Source organism: Alosa pseudoharengus, unplaced genomic scaffold (assembly GCF_046254945.1).
Source record: "Alosa pseudoharengus isolate Yale_2024_CS ecotype anadromous, Long Island Sound unplaced genomic scaffold, YU_APseudo_1.1 YU_APseudo_1.1_scf_3, whole genome shotgun sequence".
Lineage (NCBI taxonomy): Eukaryota > Metazoa > Chordata > Actinopteri > Clupeiformes > Clupeidae > Alosa > Alosa pseudoharengus.
Window position 1 is genome coordinate 38,209,870 of NW_027468718.1, and position 24,304 is coordinate 38,234,173.

At 37.8% G+C, this 24,304-nt stretch overlaps 2 protein-coding genes across 4 annotated transcripts in view; one reads left to right on the forward strand and one right to left on the reverse strand.

The window, feature by feature from the left end:
• LOC143100765 (uncharacterized) overlaps positions 1–13,606 on the reverse strand; it is a 94,787-nt gene extending 81,181 nt beyond the window's left edge. For all 3 annotated transcript variants that reach the window (XR_012981935.1, XM_076264224.1, XM_076264223.1), the window contains exon 1: positions 13,434–13,606. The gene's annotated coding sequence lies outside the window, so the exon portion shown is untranslated. The remainder of the gene's footprint in view (positions 1–13,433) is intronic.
• A 7,173-nt stretch (positions 13,607–20,779) lies between these two features.
• LOC143100917 (uncharacterized) lies at positions 20,780–23,390 on the forward strand. Its single transcript, XM_076264509.1, has 3 exons — positions 20,780–20,800; positions 20,895–21,058; positions 23,156–23,390. The coding sequence occupies exons 1-3, from the start codon at positions 20,780–20,782 to the stop codon at positions 23,388–23,390; spliced, it is 420 nt and encodes a 139-aa protein (XP_076120624.1).
• The last annotated feature ends 914 nt before the right edge of the window (positions 23,391–24,304 follow it).

Below are 24,304 nucleotides of genomic sequence, written 5' to 3' on the forward strand. Positions count from 1 at the left end.
ATAATTAAGTGTTCCACGTGCGCTAAAAAATGCCCCCCCTCCTGAGCATCTGCCCCCCAAAATGTCTGTGCACGCCACTGGTAACTAAGTACATTTACTTGAGTACAGTACTTGAGTAAAATTTTGAGGGATCTGTACTTTACTCGAGTATCATTTTTGGGGAGTACTCATGACTTTACTCAAGTACATTTGAGAGGCAAATATTGTACTATTTACTCCACTACATTTCTATCCATAACCGTGAGTACCCGTTACTTCTTCTAAAAAAAAAGGAAAAAAGAGAAATCTCGGAAACCCTCAATTTGTTGTTTCCCTCAAACGTGATTGGATTGTGCAGGCGTCACTGATTGGGACAGCCTATCAGCAATCACCTTCAGCTTTCCGCCAAAGTCAACTCCATGGTCAGATTTAGATAGGAGATGAAACCATGGATAAAATAATGGATGAAGACGCAGCAGGTCCATCCCGGGAATGTGCCAACCCGTGGCCCCACCTCGCCAGACTATTTAAATTTTCTGAACAAGTTAATGATAGTTTTCGCTTCAAGTGTTTCAATGACAAAATAGTATTTTGTATTTGAAATACGTATTTTAAATACATGCATTAGAAATACTGCCCATCCCTGGCAACATGGTAAAAAGATGAAAATAACTTGATTTTACTTTCAATTCTGAACTCCTATGCCAACGTGACATCCTCCGGCGTCCGAAGTATATCCACCGAGGATCCCGTTGTGACAAAATATACATCAAAAAGGACAACAAGGAGATTCCCTCTCTCTGGTCTGTTAACCGCTGCAAAGTGAAGCATGATCGACGAGTTGATCACCGTGTACTTGCCTCTCTGCCCAGGTCAGGTGTACACACCCACTTCAACCGAGTAAAAGTTGGACTTTACAACTTCAGATCTATCTCCAACAAAGCTCCTTTGATCAGCGACTTTATTACAGACCATACAATTGACTTTTTGTGTCTCACTGAGACTTGGCAGCAAAGCAACGACTTCTTCCATATGAATCAGGCTGTTCCGTCTGGATATGTTTTCATCTGCAAGCCACGCTCTTCCGGGAGAGGGGGCGGTCTTGCCCTGCTCTATCGCGAGAACGTCAAGTTGACACCGCTCACTTTGCCTGATCAATCCTCTTTTGAACTGCTGGCTGTCAAACTCCAAGGATCTACACCTACCATTGTTGCGGTATTGTACAGACCTCCTAAACCATCAAGTGTGCTTTTTTCTGAACTTTCAACTGTCCTCACTGAACTTAATGCAATGTCTCCTAACATTATTTTGGTGGGTGATTTTAATTTACACCTGGATAATTCTACTAAAACATGCACAAAAGACTTTATGGACATGCTTGATTGCTTTGACATCACTCAATACATTGACTTTCCAACTCACAACAAAGGCCATATTTTAGATCTGGTCTGTTGTTCTGGTATAACACCTACCAATTTCAGTTCTGCTGAATTACCCATATCAGACCACAAAGTTGTGCTATTTGACACCCATCTGTCCATCAGGAAATCCAAAGTTCAGCGTGTCATGTCATATCGTAACATAAAAAAGGTAGGGCCAGAGGAACTTACTTCACTAGTTACCTCCTATCCTTGCCCTTCTCCCAATGCTTCAGTAGTGGATCTGGTTGGCAATTACAACAACTGCATGTCTGCAGCACTCAACAGTCTTGCCCCCTTAAAGACACGGACTGTTTCGTTTGTGCACTCCGCACCTTGGTTCACTCCTGAACTACGCCAAATGAAGTCAATGGGTCGGCGCCTAGAGCGACTATCAAAAAAGACTGGTCTTGCTGTCCACCAAGGGATGTACTCGGAGCACATTCTTCAGTACAAAAAAGCACTCTCTGCTGCAAAGAGCTCATACTATGCAAGGATCATCAATGAGGGAGAAGGAAACACCAGGGCTCTCTTTTCCACTGTGAATGGCCTCCTCAAGCCACCTGATAGTACCATCTATCAGAATGCATCTGTTGAACGCTGCTCAGCCTTCTTGAACTTTTTTCACACAAAAATTGAGGCAATCCATCAGCAATTGGAGTGTTCAATTACTAAGATGAAACAACCATGCTCCTTGATTGAGTTGGGCCAGAGACTTTCTAATGTAGAGACACAGCACTCAAAAAATACTCCATAGAAATGCATGGGGCTAGTTTGTCACACCAATATGGCCGTTGTCTACACATATCCCACCCCTTCCTCGGCAAAACATTGACATGTGAATACATTGAGCCAATCATGTGGTGTGATGTGAATACATTGAGCCAATCATATGGTGTGTTGTGAAGACATCGTGCCAATCATGTGTTGTGATCTCGCCGCTGGAGCAAGATTGGAATCGTGAAGCCTTGCGCACGCGCATTTCGACCCAAAGACTGTGCCCGATGAGCAGAGATGGCAAAAGTACTCACTTTCCATACTCAAGTAGAAGTACAAATACTTGTGTTAAAAAATACTCTGGTAAAAGTAGAAGTACTGGTTTAACTTCTTTACTCAAGTAAAAGTAACAAAGTACAGGCTTGGAAATTTACTTAAAGTATAAAAGTAAAAGTAGTCTTGTGAATGACAACCATGTTTTATGCAACAGCACCTGGACCACACAAATGTTACCAGAGTGCAAGAGTGCCAGTCTCTCTTTTTAAATCTTCCCATAACCTGTTTGGCCATTCATTGGCTTTCTCCCCCAACATTGCACTGCCTACTTCAGAGGGCAGTGTGTTATTTTGGCCTACCATCAAATGCTGGACATCTTTAGAAAGCTAAGATCCTGTAGTTTCTTAGGAAGCACTGGCACAGAGTTACAGAGCCTAGAATATTGTTTTTTTTTTCTTTCTGCGAGATAACAAGCATCTCTGAACTGACTACATTTCAGCCCTCTAGGTGACTTGATATGATTTTAGAAACACAATTGAGCCCTAGCACCAGGTCTTGCGAAGCTGTGTGCAAAAGTAGATCAATATAAAAGGAAAAATCAGTATTTTAGACCATTATTTGCCAAGGTATGCTTATGCATTTTGTAATGCCTTATGGAAACTCCTCATAGGACTTTTGGTTACCCAAAATGCATACTGACAATAAAAGTCTGCATTTCTGAGGTTTCTTGTAGACGATTTGGGTGGTGTATCAGGTTCTGATATTGAATGACTACACAAAATGGAAAAATTACACAAAAGGCTCTATTTTTGCATTTTCTTTGTTGGCTTCATGTGTTTGTATAAGATGGATCTGCACAGCTAATATTGGATAAAACAACATGAATATTTAATTCCTATGGATTCCTGTGAATATTTCAAGACCAGGAATGTAGTGGTAAAATAAGAGGTGGGTAAATTATGAATTCTGTGATCACAGTAAGGTATCAGATTTTTAGAAAAGGCATTCAGAACATGTTTGATGATGGTGCAGTTATTGTCAAATGTTTATAACAATCATACCTGTCAACATTTAGCTTGTGTTTATACCGGATCTGTGTTTGCATATGTAATACGTTTCATACACGTGTTTCATCACTGCATTTCGGTCGTTGCTTTTACCTTACCATTACCTTACGCATGCCAGTTATGTATCCACCAGCTGCCTGCCTGCAGCCTACTTCTAAAACTCCAAAGCTGCTTGCTGTCAGATGTGATGTGTTAATCAATTACATTCCCAACAATTTCACAACAGCTAGTTCTGGAGTAGGCCATTCAACTAGCCCGCTTGCTTACGACGAGACTCAGGCTGCGCAGTTGGCACCCGCTTCCTTATTTGGGTTTTGGGTTGCCAGGTTTTAGCCTATGACAAAACAGTTGAAATTGAAACTAAGTGGTCGTGTATGTGTAGGGTGTATTTCATACACAACCTGGCAACCTGAATGGATCAATGATTTTAAAATGAAGTTTGATGGCCATGCAAATTACGGGAGTTTTCCGGGAGAAATAACAAAACGGGAGGGTGCTGGGAGATGACCTTGAAATACGGGAGAAACCCGGGAAAAACGGGAGTGTTGACAGGTATGATAACAATACAAGTGGCATTAAGTGGTTCATAGTGTTTATGAGTGTACATATTGTTATTGTGGATAATACAGTGTGATTTTTAAATGCTAACAGTTGTAATCGGTGAATAAACTCTTTTGAGAGGTGGATAAACTCTAATAAGAGGTGGAGAAACTATTTCTGAAATTTTAGTGGTGGGTAAACTGTGTTTAGTCTGCTTGCGTTTAGCGGCCTCCACTAGCCTACATCCCTGTTCAAGACCCAAGGCTGCATCTAGCCTACTTATTGCAAAGGATATAGGCTACACTGCAGCTAGAAGTTAAAGGCGAGGAGAGGAGGGCATTAGGCTATTGACTAAATTTAGTTGAGACATAGGCTACTGCTACGTGCTAACGTTAACGTTACTGGCATCAAGCTGCAATGATTTGCCACGAATGAATGCCGCCCAAATCGAGTCATCTTGTAGTGATGCGTCAAGTGCAACGTAGCTTATATTTCAATCCGCTATTGATAACGAGAAAAATAATAACGGTAGGCTGAAATTATTTGAAACTAAAGTAACGAGCCAGTTTTGTAAAATGTAAGGAGTAGAAACTGACAGTTGAAACAGGTGGCCTGGCCACCTGGCAGAAGATTCTAATTGCTGTGATGTCATAAAGGCCCAATGTTAAGTCAATGGGGATTTTTAAAAAGTTAATAATAATTAATAGTTTAAAAAGTATAAAAGTTACAAAGTTCAAAAAATACAAAGCCCACATGTCCTAAGTAAGACCTACGTAACATAGTTTGAATGAAGTTTCTATGTTAAACGGTTGAAGCTGCATTAGCTGCGTTAGAAGAAGAATAATAACTAGAAAAGCATTTCCTGAAGGAAATACAGTGCATGAAAATGCAAAAAATATGATGTAAAATATCATACAGAGTAAAAACAAACTATATTGGTTGCTAGGTAGATGAGGTTTAATATAGTTGGAGTGACTGAACAGTTAAATAGGTGGATAGTTTATATGGTTAAATGATTTGCTTGGTAGATAAGGTTTAATATAGTTAAAATGATTGAACGGTTAAATAGGTGGATAATACTTAACTTAGTTAACTTAGCTAATGTTTTCATTTTTAGTAGTTATGCTAACTAGCATGTTAGCAATGCTAACTATGCTAACCATGTGACTTAGCTAACTTAGCTAATCATTTTTAGTAGTTTTGCTAAAAATGCTAACTAGCATGCTAACATGCTAGCATGCTAACTATGTAAACCATGTGACTTAGCTAACTTAGCTAATCATTTTTAGCAGTTTTGCTAAAAATGCTAACTAGCATGCTAACATGCTAACTATGCTAACCATATGACTTAGCTAACTTAGCTAATCATTTTTAGCAGTTTTGCTAAAAATGCTAACTAGCATGCTAACATGCTAACCATGTGACTTAGCTAACTTAGCTAATAATTTTTAGCAGTTTTACTAAAAATGCTAACTAACATGCTAACATGCTAACTATGTTAACCATGTGACTTAGCTAACTTAGCTAATCATTTTTAGCAGTTTTATAAAAAATGTTAATTAGCATGCTAACATGCTAGCATGTTAACTATGCTAACCATGTGACTTAGCTAACTTAGCTAATCATTTTTAGCAGTTTTGCTAAAAATGTTAACTAGCATGCTAGCATGCTAACTATGCTAACCAAGTTACTTAGCTAACTTAGCTAACTAGTTACAGTGGGTAGGACTCATAGTTGATGACAAGTAACAGTTACAATGGCTGAACAGTTAAAAAGTTCAGTAGTTTAAAGGGTTAAATTGTTAAACAGTGAAATATTGTAGTGAGGACTTTTATTTTGAAACAGATTTTGGCAGAGCAAGCAGTTGAACAGGATGTGTAGTCTTAATAGGTCCAGTTTGTATGCTTAAAGCCTGAGACTGGCAGTTGATGCAGCTGGCCCGAACACCTGCCATAGGATTGTAATTCCGTATTGTGATGTCATAATCATAATGTTAAGTCAATGGGGAAATTTTGATTAGTTTTTAATTAATAGTTTAAAAAGTATAAAAGTTACAAAGTTGAAAAATACAAAGCTCACATGTCCTAAGTAAGACCTACGTAACATAGTTTGAATGAAGTTTCTACGTTAAACGGTTGAAGCTGCATTAGCTGCGTTAGAAGAAGAATAATAATAACTAGAAAAGCATTTCCTGAAGGAAATACAGTGCATGAAAATGCAAAAATATGATGAGTTCATATGGTTAAATTATTTGCTTGGTAGATAAGGTTTAATATAGTTGGAATGACTGAACAGTTAAATAGGTTGATAATTGAAATGGTTAAATTATTTAGGCAGATAGTTGACGATAACTAACAGTTGGAATGGCTCCAATTTTTGCTAGCAGTTATGTTAACTATGTTAACAAAGATAATAATGTTAACCAAGTTACTATGCTAACTAGCATGCTAACAATGTTAAAATGTTAACTATGCTAACCATATGACTTAGCTAACTTCACTAATCATTTTTAGCAGTTATGCTAACATGCTAGCATGCTAACTATGTGACTTAGCTAACTTAACTAATCATTTTTAGCAGTTATGTTAAAAATGCTAACTAGCATGCTAACATGTTAGCATGCTAACTATGCTAACCACGTGACTTAGCTAACTTAGCTGATCATTTTTAGCAGTTTTATAAAAAATGCTAACTAGCATGCTAACATGTTAGCATGCTAACTATGCTAACCATGTGACTTAGCTAACTTAGCTAATCATTTTTAGCAGTTTTGTAAAAAATGCTAACTAGCATGCTAACTAGCATGCTAGCATGCTAACTATGCTAACCAAGTTACTTAGCTAACTTAGCTAACTAGCTACAGTGGGTAGGAGTCATAGTTGATGACAAGTAACAGTTACAATGGCTGAACAGTTAAAAAGTTCAGTAGTTTAAAGGGTTGAATTGTTTAACAGTGAAATATTGTAGTGAGGACTTTTATTTTGAAACAGTTTTTGGCAGAGGAAGCAGTTGAACAGGATGTGTAGTCTTAATAGGGCCAGTTTGTATGCTTAAAGCCTGAGAATGGCAGTTGAAACAGATGGCCGAACACCTGCCACAGGATTCTATTTGCTGTGATGTCATAAAGGGCAATGTTAAGTCAATGGGGAAATTTTGATAGTTTTTAATTAATAGTTTAAAAAGTATAAAAGTTACAAAGTTGAAAAATACAAAGCCCACATGTCCTAAATAAGACCTACGCGTCAATGTTTGAATGAAGTTTCTACGTTAAACGGTTGAAGCTGCATTAACTGCGTTAGAAGAAGAGGAATAATAAGAACTAGAAAAGCATTTCCTGAAGGAAATACAGTGCATGAAAATGCAAAAAATATGATGTAAAATATCATACAGAGTAAAAACAAACTATATTGGTTGCTAGGTAGATAAGGTTTAATATAGTTAGAGTGACTGAACAGTTAAATAGGTGGATAGTTTATATGGTTAAATGATTTGCTTGGTAGATAAGGTTTAATATAGTTGGAATGATTGAACGGTTAAATAGGTCGATAATACTTAACTTTAGTAGTTATGCCAATTAGCATGTTAGCAATGCTAACATGTTAACTATGTTAGCCATGTGACTTAGCTAACTTAACTAATCGTTTTTAGCAGTTTTGCTAAAAATGCTAACTAGCATGCTAGCATGCTAACTATGCTAACCATATGACTTAGCTAACTTAGCTAATCATTTTTAGCAGTTTTGCAAAAAATGGTAACTAGCATGCTAACATGTTAGCATGCTAACAGGCTAGCATGCTAACTATGCTAACCATGTGACTTAGCTAACTTAGCTAATCATTTTTAGCAGTTTTATAAAAAATGCTAACTAGCATGCTAACATGTTAGCATGCTAACTATGCTAACCATGTGACTTAGCTAACTTAGCTAATTAATTTTAGCAGTTTTATAAAAAATGCTAACTAGCATGCTAACATGGTAGCATGCTAACTATGCTAACCATGTGACTTAGCTAACTTAGCTAATCATTTTTAGCAGTTTTGCTAAAAATGCTAACTAGCATGCTAACATGCTAGCATGCTAACTATCTTAACTATGCTAACCATGCTAACTAGCTACAGTGGGTAGGAGTCATAGTTGATGACAAGTAACAGTTACAATGGCTGAACAGTTAAAAAGTTCAGTAGTTTAAAGGGTTAAATTGTTTAACAGTGAAATATTGTAGTGAGGACTTTTATTTTGAAACAGTTTTTGGCAGAGGAAGCAGTTGGACAGGATGTGTAGTCTTAATAGGGCCAGTTTGTATGCTTAAAGCCTGAGACTGGCAGTTGATGCAGCTGGCCCGAACACCTGCCATAGGATTCTAATTGCTTAACGGCAGTCTTAATAGAGCCATATTGTATGCGTAAAGCCTGAGACAGAGTATATAGTTTAAAAGTTAAATGTAGATAGTGTAATGGATGTTGATAGACAGAAAGTTGAATGGATGTTGATAGGCAGATTGTTTAATGGATGTTGATGGATAGTTTAATGGGTGGATGAGTGAATGGTTTGAAGAGGATGAATGGATAGAAAGTTGGAGGAAATGTGTCTTATATCCTTGTAGAATGGAGAGACAGAGAGAGTTGGTCTAGTTCAGTAGAAAGCAGTTGATACAGGTGCAATCAGTTGAACTGATTCTTTGATGGGGCCTAGATGAGCAGCTGGAAGATGATACCAGGTGCAAATCAAGTTAATTAGTCCATTGTGATGTCATCAGCCCATGTTAAGTCTATGGGGAAATTTTGAGCAGTTTTTAATTAATAGTTTAAAAAGTATAAAAGTTACAAAGATGAAAAATACAAAGCCCACATGTCATAAGTAAGACCTACGCAACGCAGTTTGAATGAAGTTTCTACGTTAAACGGTTGAAGCTGCATTAACTGCGTTAGAAGAAGAAGAATAAGAAGAAGAAGAAGAAGAAGAAGAAGCCTAGGAAGAACAGTAGAGTGCATTTTCATGCACTCTAATAAAAACAAACTATATTGGTTGCTAGGTAGATGAGGTTTAATATAGTTGGAGTGACTGAACAGTTAAATAGGTGGATAGTTTATATGGTTAAATGATTTGCTTGGTAGATAAGGTTTAATATAGTTGGATAGATGGATAATACTTAACATAGTTAACTTAGCTAATGTTTTCATTTTTAGTAGTTATGCTAACTAGCATGTTAGCAATGCTAACTATGTTAACCATGTGACTTAGATAACCTAGCTAATCATTTTTAGCAGTTTTGTTAACTATGCTAACTAGCATGCTAACATGCTAACTATGCTAACCATTTTACTTAGCTAACTTAGCTAATCATTTTTAGTAGTTTTGCTAAAAATGGTAACTAGCATGCTAACATGTTAGCATGCTAACTATGCTAACCATTTTACTTAGCTAACTTAGTTAATTATTTTTAGCAGTTTTGCTAAAAATGCTAACTAGCATGCTAACATGCTAGCATGCTAACTATGTTAACCATGTGACTTAGCTAACTTAGCTAATCATTTTTAGCAGTTTTATAAAAAATGCTAACTAGCATGCTAACATGTTAGCATGCTAACTATGCTAACCATGTGACTTAGCTTACTTAGCTAATCATTTTTAGCAGTTTTGTTAACTATGCTAACTAGCATGCTAACATGCTAACTATGCTAACCATGTGACTTAGCTAACTTAGCTAATGACTTTTAGCAGTTTTGCTAAAAATGCTAATTAGCATGCTAGCATGCTAATTATGCTAACCATGTGACTTAGCTAACTTAGCTAATCATTTTTAGCAGTTTTGCTAAAAATGCTAACTAGCATGCTAACATGCTAGCATGCTAACTATGCTAACCATGTTACTTAGCTAACTTAGCTAACTAGCTACAGTGGGTAGGAGTCATAGTTGATGACAAGTAACAGTTACAATGGCTGAACAGTTAAAAAGTTCAGTAGTTTAAAGGGTTAAATTGTTTAACAGTGAAATATTGTAGTGAGGACTTTTATTTTGAAACAGATTTTGGCAGAGGAAGCAGTTGAACAGGATGTGTAGTCTTAATAGGTCCAGTTTGTATGCCTAAAGCCTGAGACTGGCAGTTGATGCAGCTGGCCCGAACACCTGCCATAGGATTCTAATTGCTTAACGGCTCTATTGTGATGTCATCAGCCCATGTTAAGTCTATGGGGAAATTTTGAACAGTTTTTAATTAATAGTTTAAAAAGTATAAAAGTTACAAAGCTGAAAAATACATAACAGGCATGTCCTGCTAAAAATGCTAACTAGCATGTTAACATGCTAGCATGCTAACTATGCTAACCATGTGACTTAGCTAACTTAGCTAATAATTTTTTGCCGTTTTGTTAAAAATGCTAATTAACATGCTAGCATGCTAAATATGCTAACCATGTGACTTAGCTAACTTAGCTAATCATTTTTAGCAGTTTTTCTAAAAATGCTAACTAGCATGCTAACATGTTAAGTGCGTTAGAAGAAGAAGAAGAATAAGAATCAGAAGAAGCCTAGGAAGAACAGAACAGTGCATTTTCATGCACTGTAATAATATTAAGAATAATTCGGATAACAGTAGAGTGCATTTTCATGCACTCTAATAAATCGGATAACAATAGAGTGCATTTTCATGCACTCTAATAATAAGAATAATTCGGATAACAGTAGAGTACATTTTCATGCACTCTAATAAGAAGCCTAGGAAGAACAGTACAGTACATTTTCATGCACTGTAATAAGAAGAATTCGGATAACAGTAGAGTGCGTTTTCATGCACTCTAATAAAATGCCTTGGAAGAACAGTACAGTGCATTTTCATGCACTATAATTAAGCATTTCCTGAAGGAAATATAGTGCATGAAAATGCAAAAATATGATGTAAAATATCATATAGAGTAAAAACAAACTATATTGGTTGCTAGGTAGATGAGGTTTAATATAGTTGGAATGATTGAATAGTTAAATAAGTGGATAGTTTAAATGGTTAAATTATTTAGGTAGATAGTTGACGATAACTGACAGTTAGAATGGCTCTAATGTTTGCTAGTAGTTATGCTAACTATGTTAACAAAGATAATAATGGTAACCAAGTTACTTAACTTAGTTAATTTAGCTAATGTTCTAGCAGTTTTTTTTAAATGTTAATAATGCTAATGCTGTTAACTATGTTAACAATGTTAACTATGTGACTTAGCTAACTTAGCTAATAATTTATAGTAGTTATGCTAAAATATTAAGAATGCTAACATGCTAACCATGTGACTTAGCTAACTTAGCTATTCATTTTTAGCAGTTATGCTAACTATGTTAACTATGCTAACCATATTACTTAGCTAACTTAGCTAATGTTTACTAATAGTCTTGTCAAAAATGATAACTATGCTAACAATGCTAACTAGAATGCTAAAAATGCTAACTATGCTAACCATGTGACTTAGCTAACCTAGCTAATCATTTTTAGTAGTTATGCTAACTAGCATGCTAACAATGCTAACCATGTGACTTAGCTAACCTAGCTAATCATTTTTAGCAGTTTGCTAAAAATGCTAACAATGGTAGCAATGGTAACATGCTAACTATGCTAACCATATAACTTAGCTAACTATTTTTAGCAGTTTTGCTAAAAATGCTAACAATGTTAGCAATGCTAACATGCTAACTAGCTACAGTGGGTAGTAGTCATAGTTGATGACAAGTAACAGTTACAATGGCTGAACAGTTAAAAAGTTCAGTAGTTTAATGTGTTAAATTGTTTAACAGCGAAATATTGTAGTGAGGACTTTTATTTTGAAACAGTTTTTGGCAGAGGAAGCAGTTCAACAGGATGTGTAGTCTTAATAGAGCCAGTTTGTATGCTTGTTTGTATCCCTGGGTCTCTTACATCCTTCCCATCCATCTGTGAGCCGGTGCTGCACTTCGCTGTCTGGTCGAGGGGATTTCTCGGGACAGCAGCTGGAGCTACTCTGCGAAAGATCTGCCGAGGCCGCCGAGCTGTTTCTGACCTGTGAGCTGCCATGCCAACTGGAGTCTGGATTGAGCAGACTAATGTTAACGTTAACGTTGAAGAACTCTGCATTACGGACCAACAAACTGTCGCTGTTATAGCAGCTAAGTCCACCGAGTTGCTGATCTACAAGATCGCCCACGACTTTCGGACTGGTATGCTTCCAGTGATCTCCAGACTAACAAGGCCTAACGTTCACGTTATCTCCAGACTTAATAAGAAGAAGAAGCCTAGGAAGAACAGTACAGTGCATTTTCATGCACTGTAATAAAAAGAAGAAGCCTAGGAAGAACAGTACAGTGCATTTTCATGCACTGTAACTAGAAAAGCATTTCCTGAAGGAAATACAGTGCATGAAAATGCCAAAAATATGATGTAAAATATCATACAGAGTAAAAACAAACTATATTGGTTGCTAGGTAGATGAGGTTTAATATAGTTGGAATGATGCAGAATTAAGTGGTTGCTATGCTGGTTGATTAGGTAATCCTGTTGGTTGCTATGGTGGTTGCTAGGTTGAAGTTGTGGTGGTTGCTAGGCCGTTGCTAGGGTATTTGACATGGTTGCTAGGCTGTTGCTAGGGTACTTCAGGTGGTTCCTAGGCTGTTGCTAGGGTAGTAATGGTGGTTGCTATGCTGTTGCTAGGTTAAACTCATTGGTTGTTAAATTGGTTGCTTGTGGAAGTGGTTGCTAGGCTGTTGCTAGGGTATTTGACATGGTTGCTAGGCTGTTGCTATGGTACTTGAGGTGGTTGCTAGCTTCGCTGCTTGGTCCCCAATAAGAACAGTTGTATCACTACTGTCATTCATATCATGCCTTATTTTTTTTTCTTTTTGACAATATTCTTTCTTATGTTTTGTTGATTACTTTAGAGAAAATCCAAAGACATTAGGCACTACAAAATGACATGGTCAGGTGTGGCTGTTAATATTCTAACTGCATGTAGGGTGAAATAATCTGCATGTAGGCTGTTTATAATCTAACTGCATGTAGGGTGAAATAATGTCAGAACCATTGTGGTTTTGATTTAACACAATACCTCTCAAAGACACACCTGTGCGAAAACTGAACAGGTTATTCAAGATGCCATGTGAATTGCCCTTGTACATACACGTACAAGGCAGCAACACACACTGTCTATTATGTATGGGAGAGGTGAACACAAATAATGTAAAATATGCACACACACACATATGTACAACTTTCTTAAGCATTTCATCATCATTTCAACAATAAAACACACACATGGATTTCAGCTATTGGTGGTTGTCCTGTCATCTGCTCATTTTACAGGAAGATCCAAGGCAAGCTACTGATATTTGCTGTCTTTTAGTTACATTTAAACCAAGTGGCTACAACTTTCATTCAGACTGGGATAGACCAAACATATAATGAAAAGGTTTATTGTTAGTCACCTGTGTGTACGAATCCGACTTGAAAAATAAAAGTTGGGCTTCTGTTAATCCTTTTTTTGAAAAGTTTAGGAAGTCCTTGACGTTGTTCTGCTGATATGAGAAATCAGTCCTCTATGTTGAACAGTTTGAACTTCACTGGATCCAAAGTTCAATCCTCCTGTGAAGTGACAGGGGTGGGGATAAATGGAAGAGTGTATGCATGGGTGTGTGAAGCTGACTCATACAAAACTATGTGTAGGCAGTCCTGTTTTCAGACTGCATTGATTCAGGTTCTACCCCTTCCACCTATGACATTTAAAATTCTGCCTAATAGGAAGTGAGAAGAAATAGGCCTGCCTTAAAAAAACAATCACACACCCTAAATCTATAATTAGAAGGTAGGTATCCTTAGGGTGCGCAAATATGTAGGGGAGTCAAATGGGTAAATTGTACACTGTTCCTCAAAAAGAATCCTGTAAAACTAGGTACAGTATCTCAAAACTGAAATATATTTTGATTCAAGTTTCAGACAGTTCAGGCACTCTGATGCTGAAGGCATTATATGGAGGCAACATTGTGAGTGATCAACCATGCACGATACAGCAGCTCCAATGCAGGACCAGTAAGAACCAGTTTTACCTGTTATGCCCTGCAAGATGTATAAACCCTGTCTAGACTTTTAATGTCTGCAGTGACGACCTTATTGAAGAGTAGAGAACAAATGTATAATTTATCTATAACAGTGTGTACACACATGTAATTTCACAGCATCTTCTCTTTGAAGAAAAAAAGTTACGAAAACAAAGTAATAATACCCCAATTTTTTGAGTGGGTTATTGCTCTATTTTACATACAAATGAGGTTATTTTACATGGAGAATATGTAGTAAGTCATTACTAGGCTTCTTATTATTATTATTACAGTGTATGAAAATGCACTGTACTGTTCTTTCTAGGCTTCTTCTTATTATTATTCCGCTGACCACTTTTTCCATACGCTATTTCACTTGAACCGTTTAACTTAGAAACTTTGTTCAAACTTTGTAATGTAGGTCTTCTAATGGAGGTTGCTATAGCTTTTCATTTTTGTAAACTTTACACTTTTTGAGATATTAACAAAAAACAAGCTTATTTTCACCCATAGACTTTGCACTGACGATTATGACATCATAAAGGGCCGCTAACACTGAGGTGCGTTCAAATTCACAAACATAGGCGAACATTGGCGAACAGTTTTCCGTTTGGCTTGAGTTTTCGGCGAACGTTTAAACAGTCTGCGGAAGTAGTTCTCCGCCAACATACTGTGGAACTGGACATGAGCTTGATGAATGAAACAATGCAATTACCGTTACAATGGAATGTGAACACTAAATCGTTCAAATTTAACTGTTCAAAGAAAGCAATGTTCACCACAAACGTTTGCCACTGTTTGCCAATCTGATTTGCACCTGTTCCAACTGCCATCTGCTGAACCAGGCTCCAATCCTCTCTGTGTCTCTTTCTATTCAACAAGAATACAAGGCACCTTCCAACCAACTGTTTGTATGATTATGCTACATGACAGAGACCAGAATCAATTTGTCACCTTTTGTTCAAAAGTTATGATAAATTTATTAGATCTTTGCAGATGGCACAAAACATTCAGTTTTTTCATTCTTGATGCCCTCGTGACATAAAAAGGCTTATTGTGTGGCCATGCTACATGGCAGAGATATACTGTAATATACCCACCATTGTAATCAGGAGAACTAGCCCTTTAAAATAATATACATCATAGTTAATAACTTTGAGTGTAACACACATTGTTTTACTGTAACTCAATACATTTTTCTGTGCCTCCAGAAATGTCTTAGGAACGCATAGGATTGTTTGTTTCTGCAGTTGAAAGGGTCTATAGGCCTATGAATACATACTGTACACGACCCCCCCCCCCACACACACAAACACACACATTTGAATGTTGTGTGTCATGTTGTGTGTCAAGTTTATTTAACCATCTAAGTATATTGCATATGGTATGTTATACTATAGTCTTAAGAACCAATAACATTTGAGAGGGAGGAAAGACTAAATGTGAAAGACTAATTGATGGTGAGTGCTTCTCCCTGTGTATCATTCTGCTTCGAAAACAAGAATAGAGAAAAGACACTGACACATGTTAGATTTTCTAAAGGGGAAAAAAATCTTTTTCATTTTATTAAGAAATTTATCAATTTCATTAAATCACCAGGAACCCAAGTATATCACGTAAACATTTACAAACAAGCAGTAACTATTAGAACTACAAGAGTAAGAAGACAACACAATAACAAAGTTCAGGACATGGATAACAAGATTGCATAATTCAATTATCTTAAGGCAATTCAACTTAATATTCACAGACATTTATATTGGAATATACATATACATATATTCATATTTAAAACTGTACAAGTAATTGAATCATTTGACAACACTTATATACAAAATATCTAATTATATTATATTACATTTATGCTGAATTCATAAACAGAACAACAAAGCTGTGAAGAAAGAAAGAATGAATCACAAAGAACTATGTACAACAGGAACAGGCCAGTAGCCTGAATAGACAGAGAGAGACATACAGACACACAGAGAGGGTTGGGTGTGCTATGACTAGACACAAGAGACCTAATCTCGAAACTTATCGCCTTCAGCCGAATGATACTCCACAAAACAATTCCGCTCACTAAATAAACCGTTGTAAGCCCCGTCTTTTGTCCAACTCTTTTAAATTTCTAAAGAATGCCTTTTGCATTCAATTTACATGTGTGGATACCTGTGTTCGATCTGTATTGTCTTAGCTGGCCATGGCCAAAGATTCCCAGCACCCGCTCATACATAAAGTGGCCATTTGCTCTTTGTTCTGGCCCCTCTGCTGAGAGGTTAACTCAGTCCTGGGCCTACTACTCATTATAATACAGTATTGGTCTATAAATGTATGCTGTGAATAATACACTCATGTTTGGTCTTGAAATAATACTTTTAATGTGGGCAACAGTCTGATCTTGGTTTCATTACAATTTAATGTATCCTTGCATTTGCATTGCTTTGAAGACTGTGACTGCAGCACTGTATCTACAGCAGGGATGGGCAACTGGCAGCCTGCGGGCCACATGCGGCCCTCCTCCTCACTCAGTGCGGCCCGCGGATCAATTTTGAAATGTCATTAAAATGTTCGTTTCACGTGTTTTTACCACATCTGATCAGGATCCTTATTGTAATGATACGGTTGGGGCGCTTCCTATATAAAAAATTCAGCGGAATCGAGCTTTCTTCACTACAGCCAGCGAGCAAGGAAGAGATACAGAGAGCTGTTTATAAAGAACTCAGAATCGTAGACAAGGTGGGAAAGGTTCAGACAAGGTGGGAAACTGATCTTAACACAGAATTCAAAGTCAACGTATGTGTTTAGTAGGCTATGCTTAAAAATGAAATCAGCCATGAACTTAAGTCAACACTACAACACCATGCACGAAGAAAGTAGGCTACATCGTCATCGGAGCTGCCTGAGCCGCTGTAGTAGCCGACCTCAAGTAAAGCAGGGTTCCCACTGGTCATGCGGATGTCGCAAAAACCAGCTCACTGCACGCTTCCTACATCTAAGCCTAATGGACGGCGGGGTGTAAATGCAACGGCGGTTGGTGTCACTGTGTCTGTGTCGGTGTAGAGGGGTAGGACACGGCGTCAGAGAAGCGTCTATGCTTTCTACCTGACACGGGACCTGTCAGGGAATGGCTAACCACACCCAAAATAAATTGTCATAAGAATATTAGTTAGTAGAAATGTAAATATAAATGTAATGAAACTATTACCACTATTCCTGTCATATTATGTTGGAATAAATAAATATACAACATGTTAGGGACACGAGACAATGAGATGGTCAATCTCCCTGTAGGCAGACTCATCGCCACCAGAGATAAGCCCAATAAGGGGAGCTGTATGCTCAAGCGAACATGTTGGGTCATAAGTTTAGCATGTGCTCTGTATCGGTGAAGATGACTTTTTAATGAGAAAGGATAATGGAGAATGACATGAAGCGAATGTGAGAGAGTCGGGATTCAGAAAGGAACACGGGGCGGGAATCGAACCCGGGTCGCCGGGTCGCCGGGTTGTACGGTGTAGGTGCCCCAGCCAGTCTTTAGGCCACCCTTTAGAGCGTACTGTACACCTTTGTATACTGCCCACCTATGGTGTCGTTATAAATAAGGCAGCATTAGAAAACTCACAGTGGCATATAATGACAGCATGAGGCTGCTACTGAGAGCTCCAAGAAGCTCCAGTGCAAGCCATTTGTTTGTCAGTGATGGGGTATCGACTTGCTCTGCTGTTTTACGTAACCTGATGTATAGATTTATGTGTAGGGTATTGGAGTCAGAAAACCACTTAATCACTGTGTTGGCTAACCCTGTACCCAGTTCTGTCAGATTTTCTTCCAGACTGTGGAACCATTGGCGAACATGTCTGTATGCAGTGATGGGCAGTAGCGTCGCTACAAGTAGTTACTAGAAGTTACTAGCTTAACTACTTGTCAGTAGCTTGGCAGTAACGTCGCTATTTACAAAACCAAGCAACTTTTCAGTAGCTAAGCTCTTTTATTGATCAAAAAGCGCAGTAGCGTCCTTGAAAGCTAATTTCTCCTGGACATTTCTGACATTTCACACATATCAGCGTTTCCCTGCATCAAACACATAAATTAGGAAAACAGGATGTTTCTGTGTCAACGACAACACGCCGGGTACAAGCGCATGCGTAGGCATACAGACAAATGTTCACGGTGACGACACACCATAGACAGAGACACACACACACCATAGACAGACACACACACACACACACACACATACAGACACTGGAGGGAAAAGACAGAATGGCAGAGAGCCCAAGATCTGTTGAAGAACATGAACATGTTACACCATGGCCATACTGCCCTACAAAGGCAGAAGGCAGTAACTGACCAGAGTGTCAAACTGAGAAAAATGACTTTAAAGTTTTTTGTTTTGTCTACACAAATGTATATAGGTAGAGCAAGTAATCTGGTGAATTGTTGCCCTGATGAAGAAATGTGTGTATATAAAAAAACTTGTGCTCAAAGTTGACCTTTGACCCTTATTTGTCAGATACTGTACTCTGCCTTTGTATTATGTACTAAAAATAAGGAGTCGTGCAAAGGCAAAAGGCAGTAACTGACATATAATCGATATTTGCTACCAAAGGCAGAGTATGGTAACTGGACTTGTGCGTCGAAGAGCAAAGCCAAAGAACAGTAACTGCAGTTGCGGCTTTCTGCCATGATTGCTTGTATGGTTTTGGGAATTACGGTAACCACAACCCTCTATTTAAAAAAAAAAAACAGTCACATTTTTCAGATGCCTTCTGTGTAATCCAAAGAAAAATGTTCCTGTCGACGTCAACGACATCCAACAAACATACGAATTAAGTAGGAAAGAGGTGGGAGAATGGAATAATTGCTGAAGTTCAAACAGTTAGATAACTCATGCCAATCATATTTTAGCCTGTATCTGACTGACAGTTGTGTTGATCACTAAAATTGCATTGACTTGGCATGCAGTTTGATTAACTGAAAGTAGCTAATGTAGCTTATCAAACAACTTTTGACAGTTTGTAACTTAGCTTGCTACATTTGTATGGGTGGTAGCTTCTGTGTAGTGAAGCTTAATTTATTGTAGAGTAGCTGGTAGCTTAGCTTACTACACATATCAAGTAGCTTGCCCATCACTGTCTGAAATAAAGTCTGAAATAAAGAATAAAGAAATAAAGAATAAAATCTATTTGAATTGGGCTTTTAAAATATGTTTGACTATATGATTAGCCTACAGAGGAGGAGAAAAACAAATAGGCATAAAGGATACTTTTGTATCCTTTAAAGGGCCATCAAAATATAAAAACTTGCCCACATCTTACTCAAATTACTTGAGTAATTTATTAACAAAGTACTATTTTACTTTTACTTGAGTAGATTTCTCAGTTGGGAATATTTACTTTTACCCAAGTAATTTTTGAGGGGAGTAATTGTACTTTTACTTGAGTATAGATTTTCAGTACTCTACCCACCCCTGCCCATTTGTAATCGGGACAAAAAAAGTAATTATGTATGTCTAGTCATAAATGAGATTAAGTTGGTTAATAACTCGACAGCACTTTAATGTGTATTCTGTACAAGTTCAAGAACCATTCTTATGCATTTTTTGAGTCGTTCACCTTTATTTTGGGCACAAAACAATTTTGGCTGATAAAAAAACACTGTGGCAGGTGGATTTCAAAATCCACCTGCCACAGTGGCTGGTGGCCAAAAAAGTTAACTTCAGGCCCTGCCCATGACTGATTAAGAAACTTAAAGGAACCGTATGTAAGAAATGTATTTCAATTAATCATAAAATGGCCCTGATATGTCACTAGACATTAAGAATAATGTTCATTTCAAATACTTATATTACTGACAACAGTAGTCCGGCCAGGATATTGTCAACTGATGTTGATGTTGTCATATTGTGTTTTGACCTGATGCGCCACCCTCCACTTATCTACTAATCACAAAGTCAGTAGTGTTTCGGCATCCGGGTTGCCAGCTCTGCCAGTCAGGGGGGAGGGGGAGGGGGAGGGGATACACCGCTCTACAGTAATTTGAAAGTGATTGCAGTACCAGTTTTGGCCACAATCTTACATATGGTTCCTTTAAGAACTGCCTTTTTGCGCCAAGCGCCCAAAGTTTGATAACAAAATCCCAAATGTGGACTGGACAAACCCCTAGATGTATTTAAGCCATTCGCCAGTGACCATGCGTTTTAGATCGCCAAGGGCCCAATGTCTCTCTTGCTTTTTCTTTCTTTCTCTATCTTTCTTTTGTTTTGTCTCAAGGAATTGCATTAAGTGTAAGCCATAGACCTTCGTATTGAATTGTTATTATTATCTTATTTGCACACCTTGGTATTTCCTTTAAAAAGGAATTACTTGTTTTTATTGCAAATTCAAGAGCCATCTACTGAATGCTCTGCTGAGGCGGACATGGGTCTTTAACCACTCTCCAGAGGCACTCAACAAAGTAAAGCCAAAAGGTTAATTTTTAACAAGACAGTGTTTTGCTAGATGAATCTCTATGGTAACATTTAACTCTACCTGGAAACAGAATCTGTCCCTGAAAATAGTGAGTATTTGAGCTTCTCATTTTGAAAATATGCTGTAACTGTAACTGATGATAGCCTAAAAAATAGCCTCAACATGAGAAGGACAAACCCCTATTATGAACTTATAATAGCTAACAATAATGATATATTTGGTTGAATTCTCCACAGGCATATTGAGCTGTATGCAAATGATGTGAAAATGCCACAAAAAGCACAAGAGGTATGACCAAGACATATAGAATTTGAAAATAGCATGCAAAGCTTGCAAAATCATTTCATGGACATGGTATGAACTGCCTAAATTATCCTCTTAGGATGCTGTTACTAATATGAAAACAGTACAACACATTTCCAAGCAGCTGGGATTTGAATGGACTGTTGTAGCCTATGAGTTGGGTTTTACTCGAGAGGAGGTAAGGGAGTTCCATGTGAAGGTGCAGCAGAAAGGAGCCCAAGCAAAAACCATGCTGGAGTGCTGGTATGAGTGCTTTCTTACCAAGAAAATTATTGTCATTTTACACTGATGAGATTGTAGTGTGATGCAAATTGTACTGTAGTTTTACTTTTCTCACCTCAAACATCTTGATCCCCATACCGTTTTGTATATTATCTGATTATTCTGTAACCAGAAGAATGAAGTTGTTGTCTCATGTCTGGTATCCTTGGATGCATTCATATACTTAAAGGTACAGTTCACAATTGCTGATATTTGATTATTGATAGATATGCCTACCAGATATAGTAAAGCAAAGAATGGCCACTCTTGAAACCAGACTGAGTAGGGGCTAGTAGCAGGACCAAATACATTGAGTCAAAAGAGGTCAAAACATGCTCTAAGTATGTACTGTATCTATTCGGTTTGTGTATGTGTGTTGGGAATGGGTCTTATCTTAACTATCATTCACTTGGGAAGGCAAGCCGAGTGAGCATTTATTTTGATATCAGGCGTCACTGCCATTTTCTAGTAAGCCATTCTCGTAAGTTTTTTTCCAATCTTGTGAGGCTCAAAAATGTTGACCATGTTTACCAGTGAATGCCAAAAGACAGGATGCTAATGAGTAGGTGGGGATAAGCATGCCCCAAAGTTCCCTATTCATTGGCTCTCCAGCAATAATTCTACCCTACCAACATTTAACACTATAAAGCCTGATGATCTTTCACTGTTTTTAAGCACCAGCTTCTGGTTTGCTATTCATGCAGAATTTTTCTAAATACAAAGTAGAATGAATGAATGGACTTATATTTTAATTCTGTTGTCTTAACTCACTGCTTGCCTATGCATTTTCTGTGAGCAAGCTACATTTTCTATTGTGAGCTTCACTGCTTTAAATTCTTTCTTTGCATTCAACATGATCACATTAATGTTTCACCAACATAAATACCACTGTGTCCAAATACTGGTAAACCTTGACGTCTACTCGCTATTAAAATCCCAAGGGGCCTGTGGGACCCTAACGCTGCTAGCACTGTGGTGCCCAGGAGCCCTAGTCATCATCTTATGTTAAACCAAGAGGTCTAGGAATGCTAACAACACTGAGGGGGCCTAGCACACATATTAAACAGCAAGGGCCTCAGAGGCTTTCACATTGTAAGCACCGAGGGGTCTGGTCGGCTCTTGTGTTTAGCTCACTCTATAGGCACCCAGGTGCCTTGTGGTCAGCTTGGATTGTGAGCAGTGAGGGCCCTGACATTTGACTTTGTACCTTGGGGGGCACATTGTGCATGGCCTGAGCCTTGGAAGCCCACTGGCAGTCTTAGGCCCTAGCCCCACTGTCCCTGTACAAAATTAACAACAGTTTACTCCTTCAACAATCTTTTGAATGGAATTAGACATCATTAGCACAGCTTCTGTATTTAATGGGTTCCGCCTAGGCATACAGTAATATTGATCATATACCTTAGCTGTCTGCTACGGAGCCCCTGAAGTGACATGAAGGGAAAAAAAATACCAAGCCCCTAGAAGGAGAATTTCTTTTTTTGGTGTACTTTTGTGAGATCTCGCAAGTTTTGCCGGATCTCAGAAAACTTTTGCGAGATCTCTGCAGTCATTTAACCATACACCGACTTACGAAGATGATTAATTAACACGAAAATGTTGCCTGGTGTCCCTTTAACCCTCTCTGTTGTAACTGTGCAGCAGCTCAGTTGAGGTCCTTAAGTGATTTAAATGCGGAGTGCTTACAATCTCAAAACTTTGCAAGTGTAGTCCATGAGGGAAGGTATATGCTAAAGAAATTTTGGTAACACTTTACTTGACGGGTGAGTTCATAACACATTCATAGCAGCTGTCATAAACTGCACATAAAGCATTCATGACTGTTTCATGAGACATGACTCAACATTCATACCAAACCTTTCATGAATGTGGAAGACAGAACGATGACAACATGTCAAAATAAAAGTCCAACAATCGCTAGGCAGCATTGCCGTTTTTCTCTCCAGCCTTTGTAAATATTTCATGAATATCTAAGTCAAATGTGACTGATTGACAGAAACAAGTTTCTTCCAATTAACCAATGTGCATATAATGTATAACCTATTTCTTCATACCCTTATGTCCATATATAATTCTAAGGTACAAGAGATCCTGGGACAAGAGCAATAAAACAAAGTTACTGCAAGATGGACTAGAGCGGGCTGGCCGTCGTGACCTGGCTGAGCATCTGCGCTGCCTTCACTGGGGACATCAGAAACTAAGCCACAAAGTGGAGCTTCCTTCTGCATTTCCTTATATCATTACTGTCCATAAGACCATAAAGAACAAAGAGGGTTTGCGTCGAATTAATGATCTCAACCAGAGTTACAGTTAACTTTGAATATATCAATTTATGAGGGTTTTCTGCTGGTTTTAATGACTGAAATTTAAGAAGATATTGTTAAAGATGCTGTAAGTGATCTTAGGATTTCTCTAGTATGTGATTTGGGTCATTCTATGAAACAGGTGCCTTTTCCCACTATAACATTTTCATCAAAAGTAAACTTCTTTTAATTTTATCCACAGCATTAAAGACATGGTCACCCTCCAAAAAATCTTATTTGCCCACCTCAGGCATTTTTTCCCCCCATTGAAATGTAATGGATTGAAATAAAATACATATGACAGGGTGGTAAATTTCATGATAAAATGGCTTTAGCTATCCAATAACGGTCAAGATATTGACTTAGCATACATGCCTTCTATTAGAAATGTAATTTGCTTAGCATTGATAGTGTTAAAACTGTAATTAAAACTGTTATTCCTGTCAAATTTGCATGAAGGGGTGAAGGGGTGGTTGGATTAAGCTAGATGGACCCCCTCATAGTAATGAAAAAGCAACAAATAAACAAGTTAAAAGAATGTCAGATTTTTTCTGCATAGTTTCCTTGGTGCGCTAGAGACAGACATTATTAAAAATTGTCTTTAATTTCAAGTAACAGTATACTATTTACAGAGAAAACAAGTTAATGTGACAGGGTGGCAAGTCAAACCAGGGGACACAAAAACATAATAAAATATTTACCAAAAAACTTTATTTTATTCTGTCTAATGTCGTCAGGAAAATATATTTTATTCTTAAAATAAAAGTTTGCTAAGAATAAAATGTGGTAATATTTCTTATTTAGTAGTTATGTAGTGCCATTTACTACACACCAGAACAAGGTGTCCTGATAAACGGAGGCAAATAATTCTACGATGCATAGCAGAGTATCTTGGGACACCTCGAAGGCCGTTATCCCGCTTATC

Excerpts from the sequence above, each read along its gene's own strand:
- LOC143100917 (XM_076264509.1), top strand. The coding sequence starts at position 20,780 with ATGCCACAAAAAGCACAAGAG. Across the intron at positions 20,801-20,894 it reads TGCCACAAAAAGCACAAGAG|GATGCTGTTACTAATATGAA; the intron begins GTATGACCAAGA and ends TTATCCTCTTAG. Across the intron at positions 21,059-23,155 it reads AAAACCATGCTGGAGTGCTG|GTACAAGAGATCCTGGGACA; the intron begins GTATGAGTGCTT and ends TATAATTCTAAG.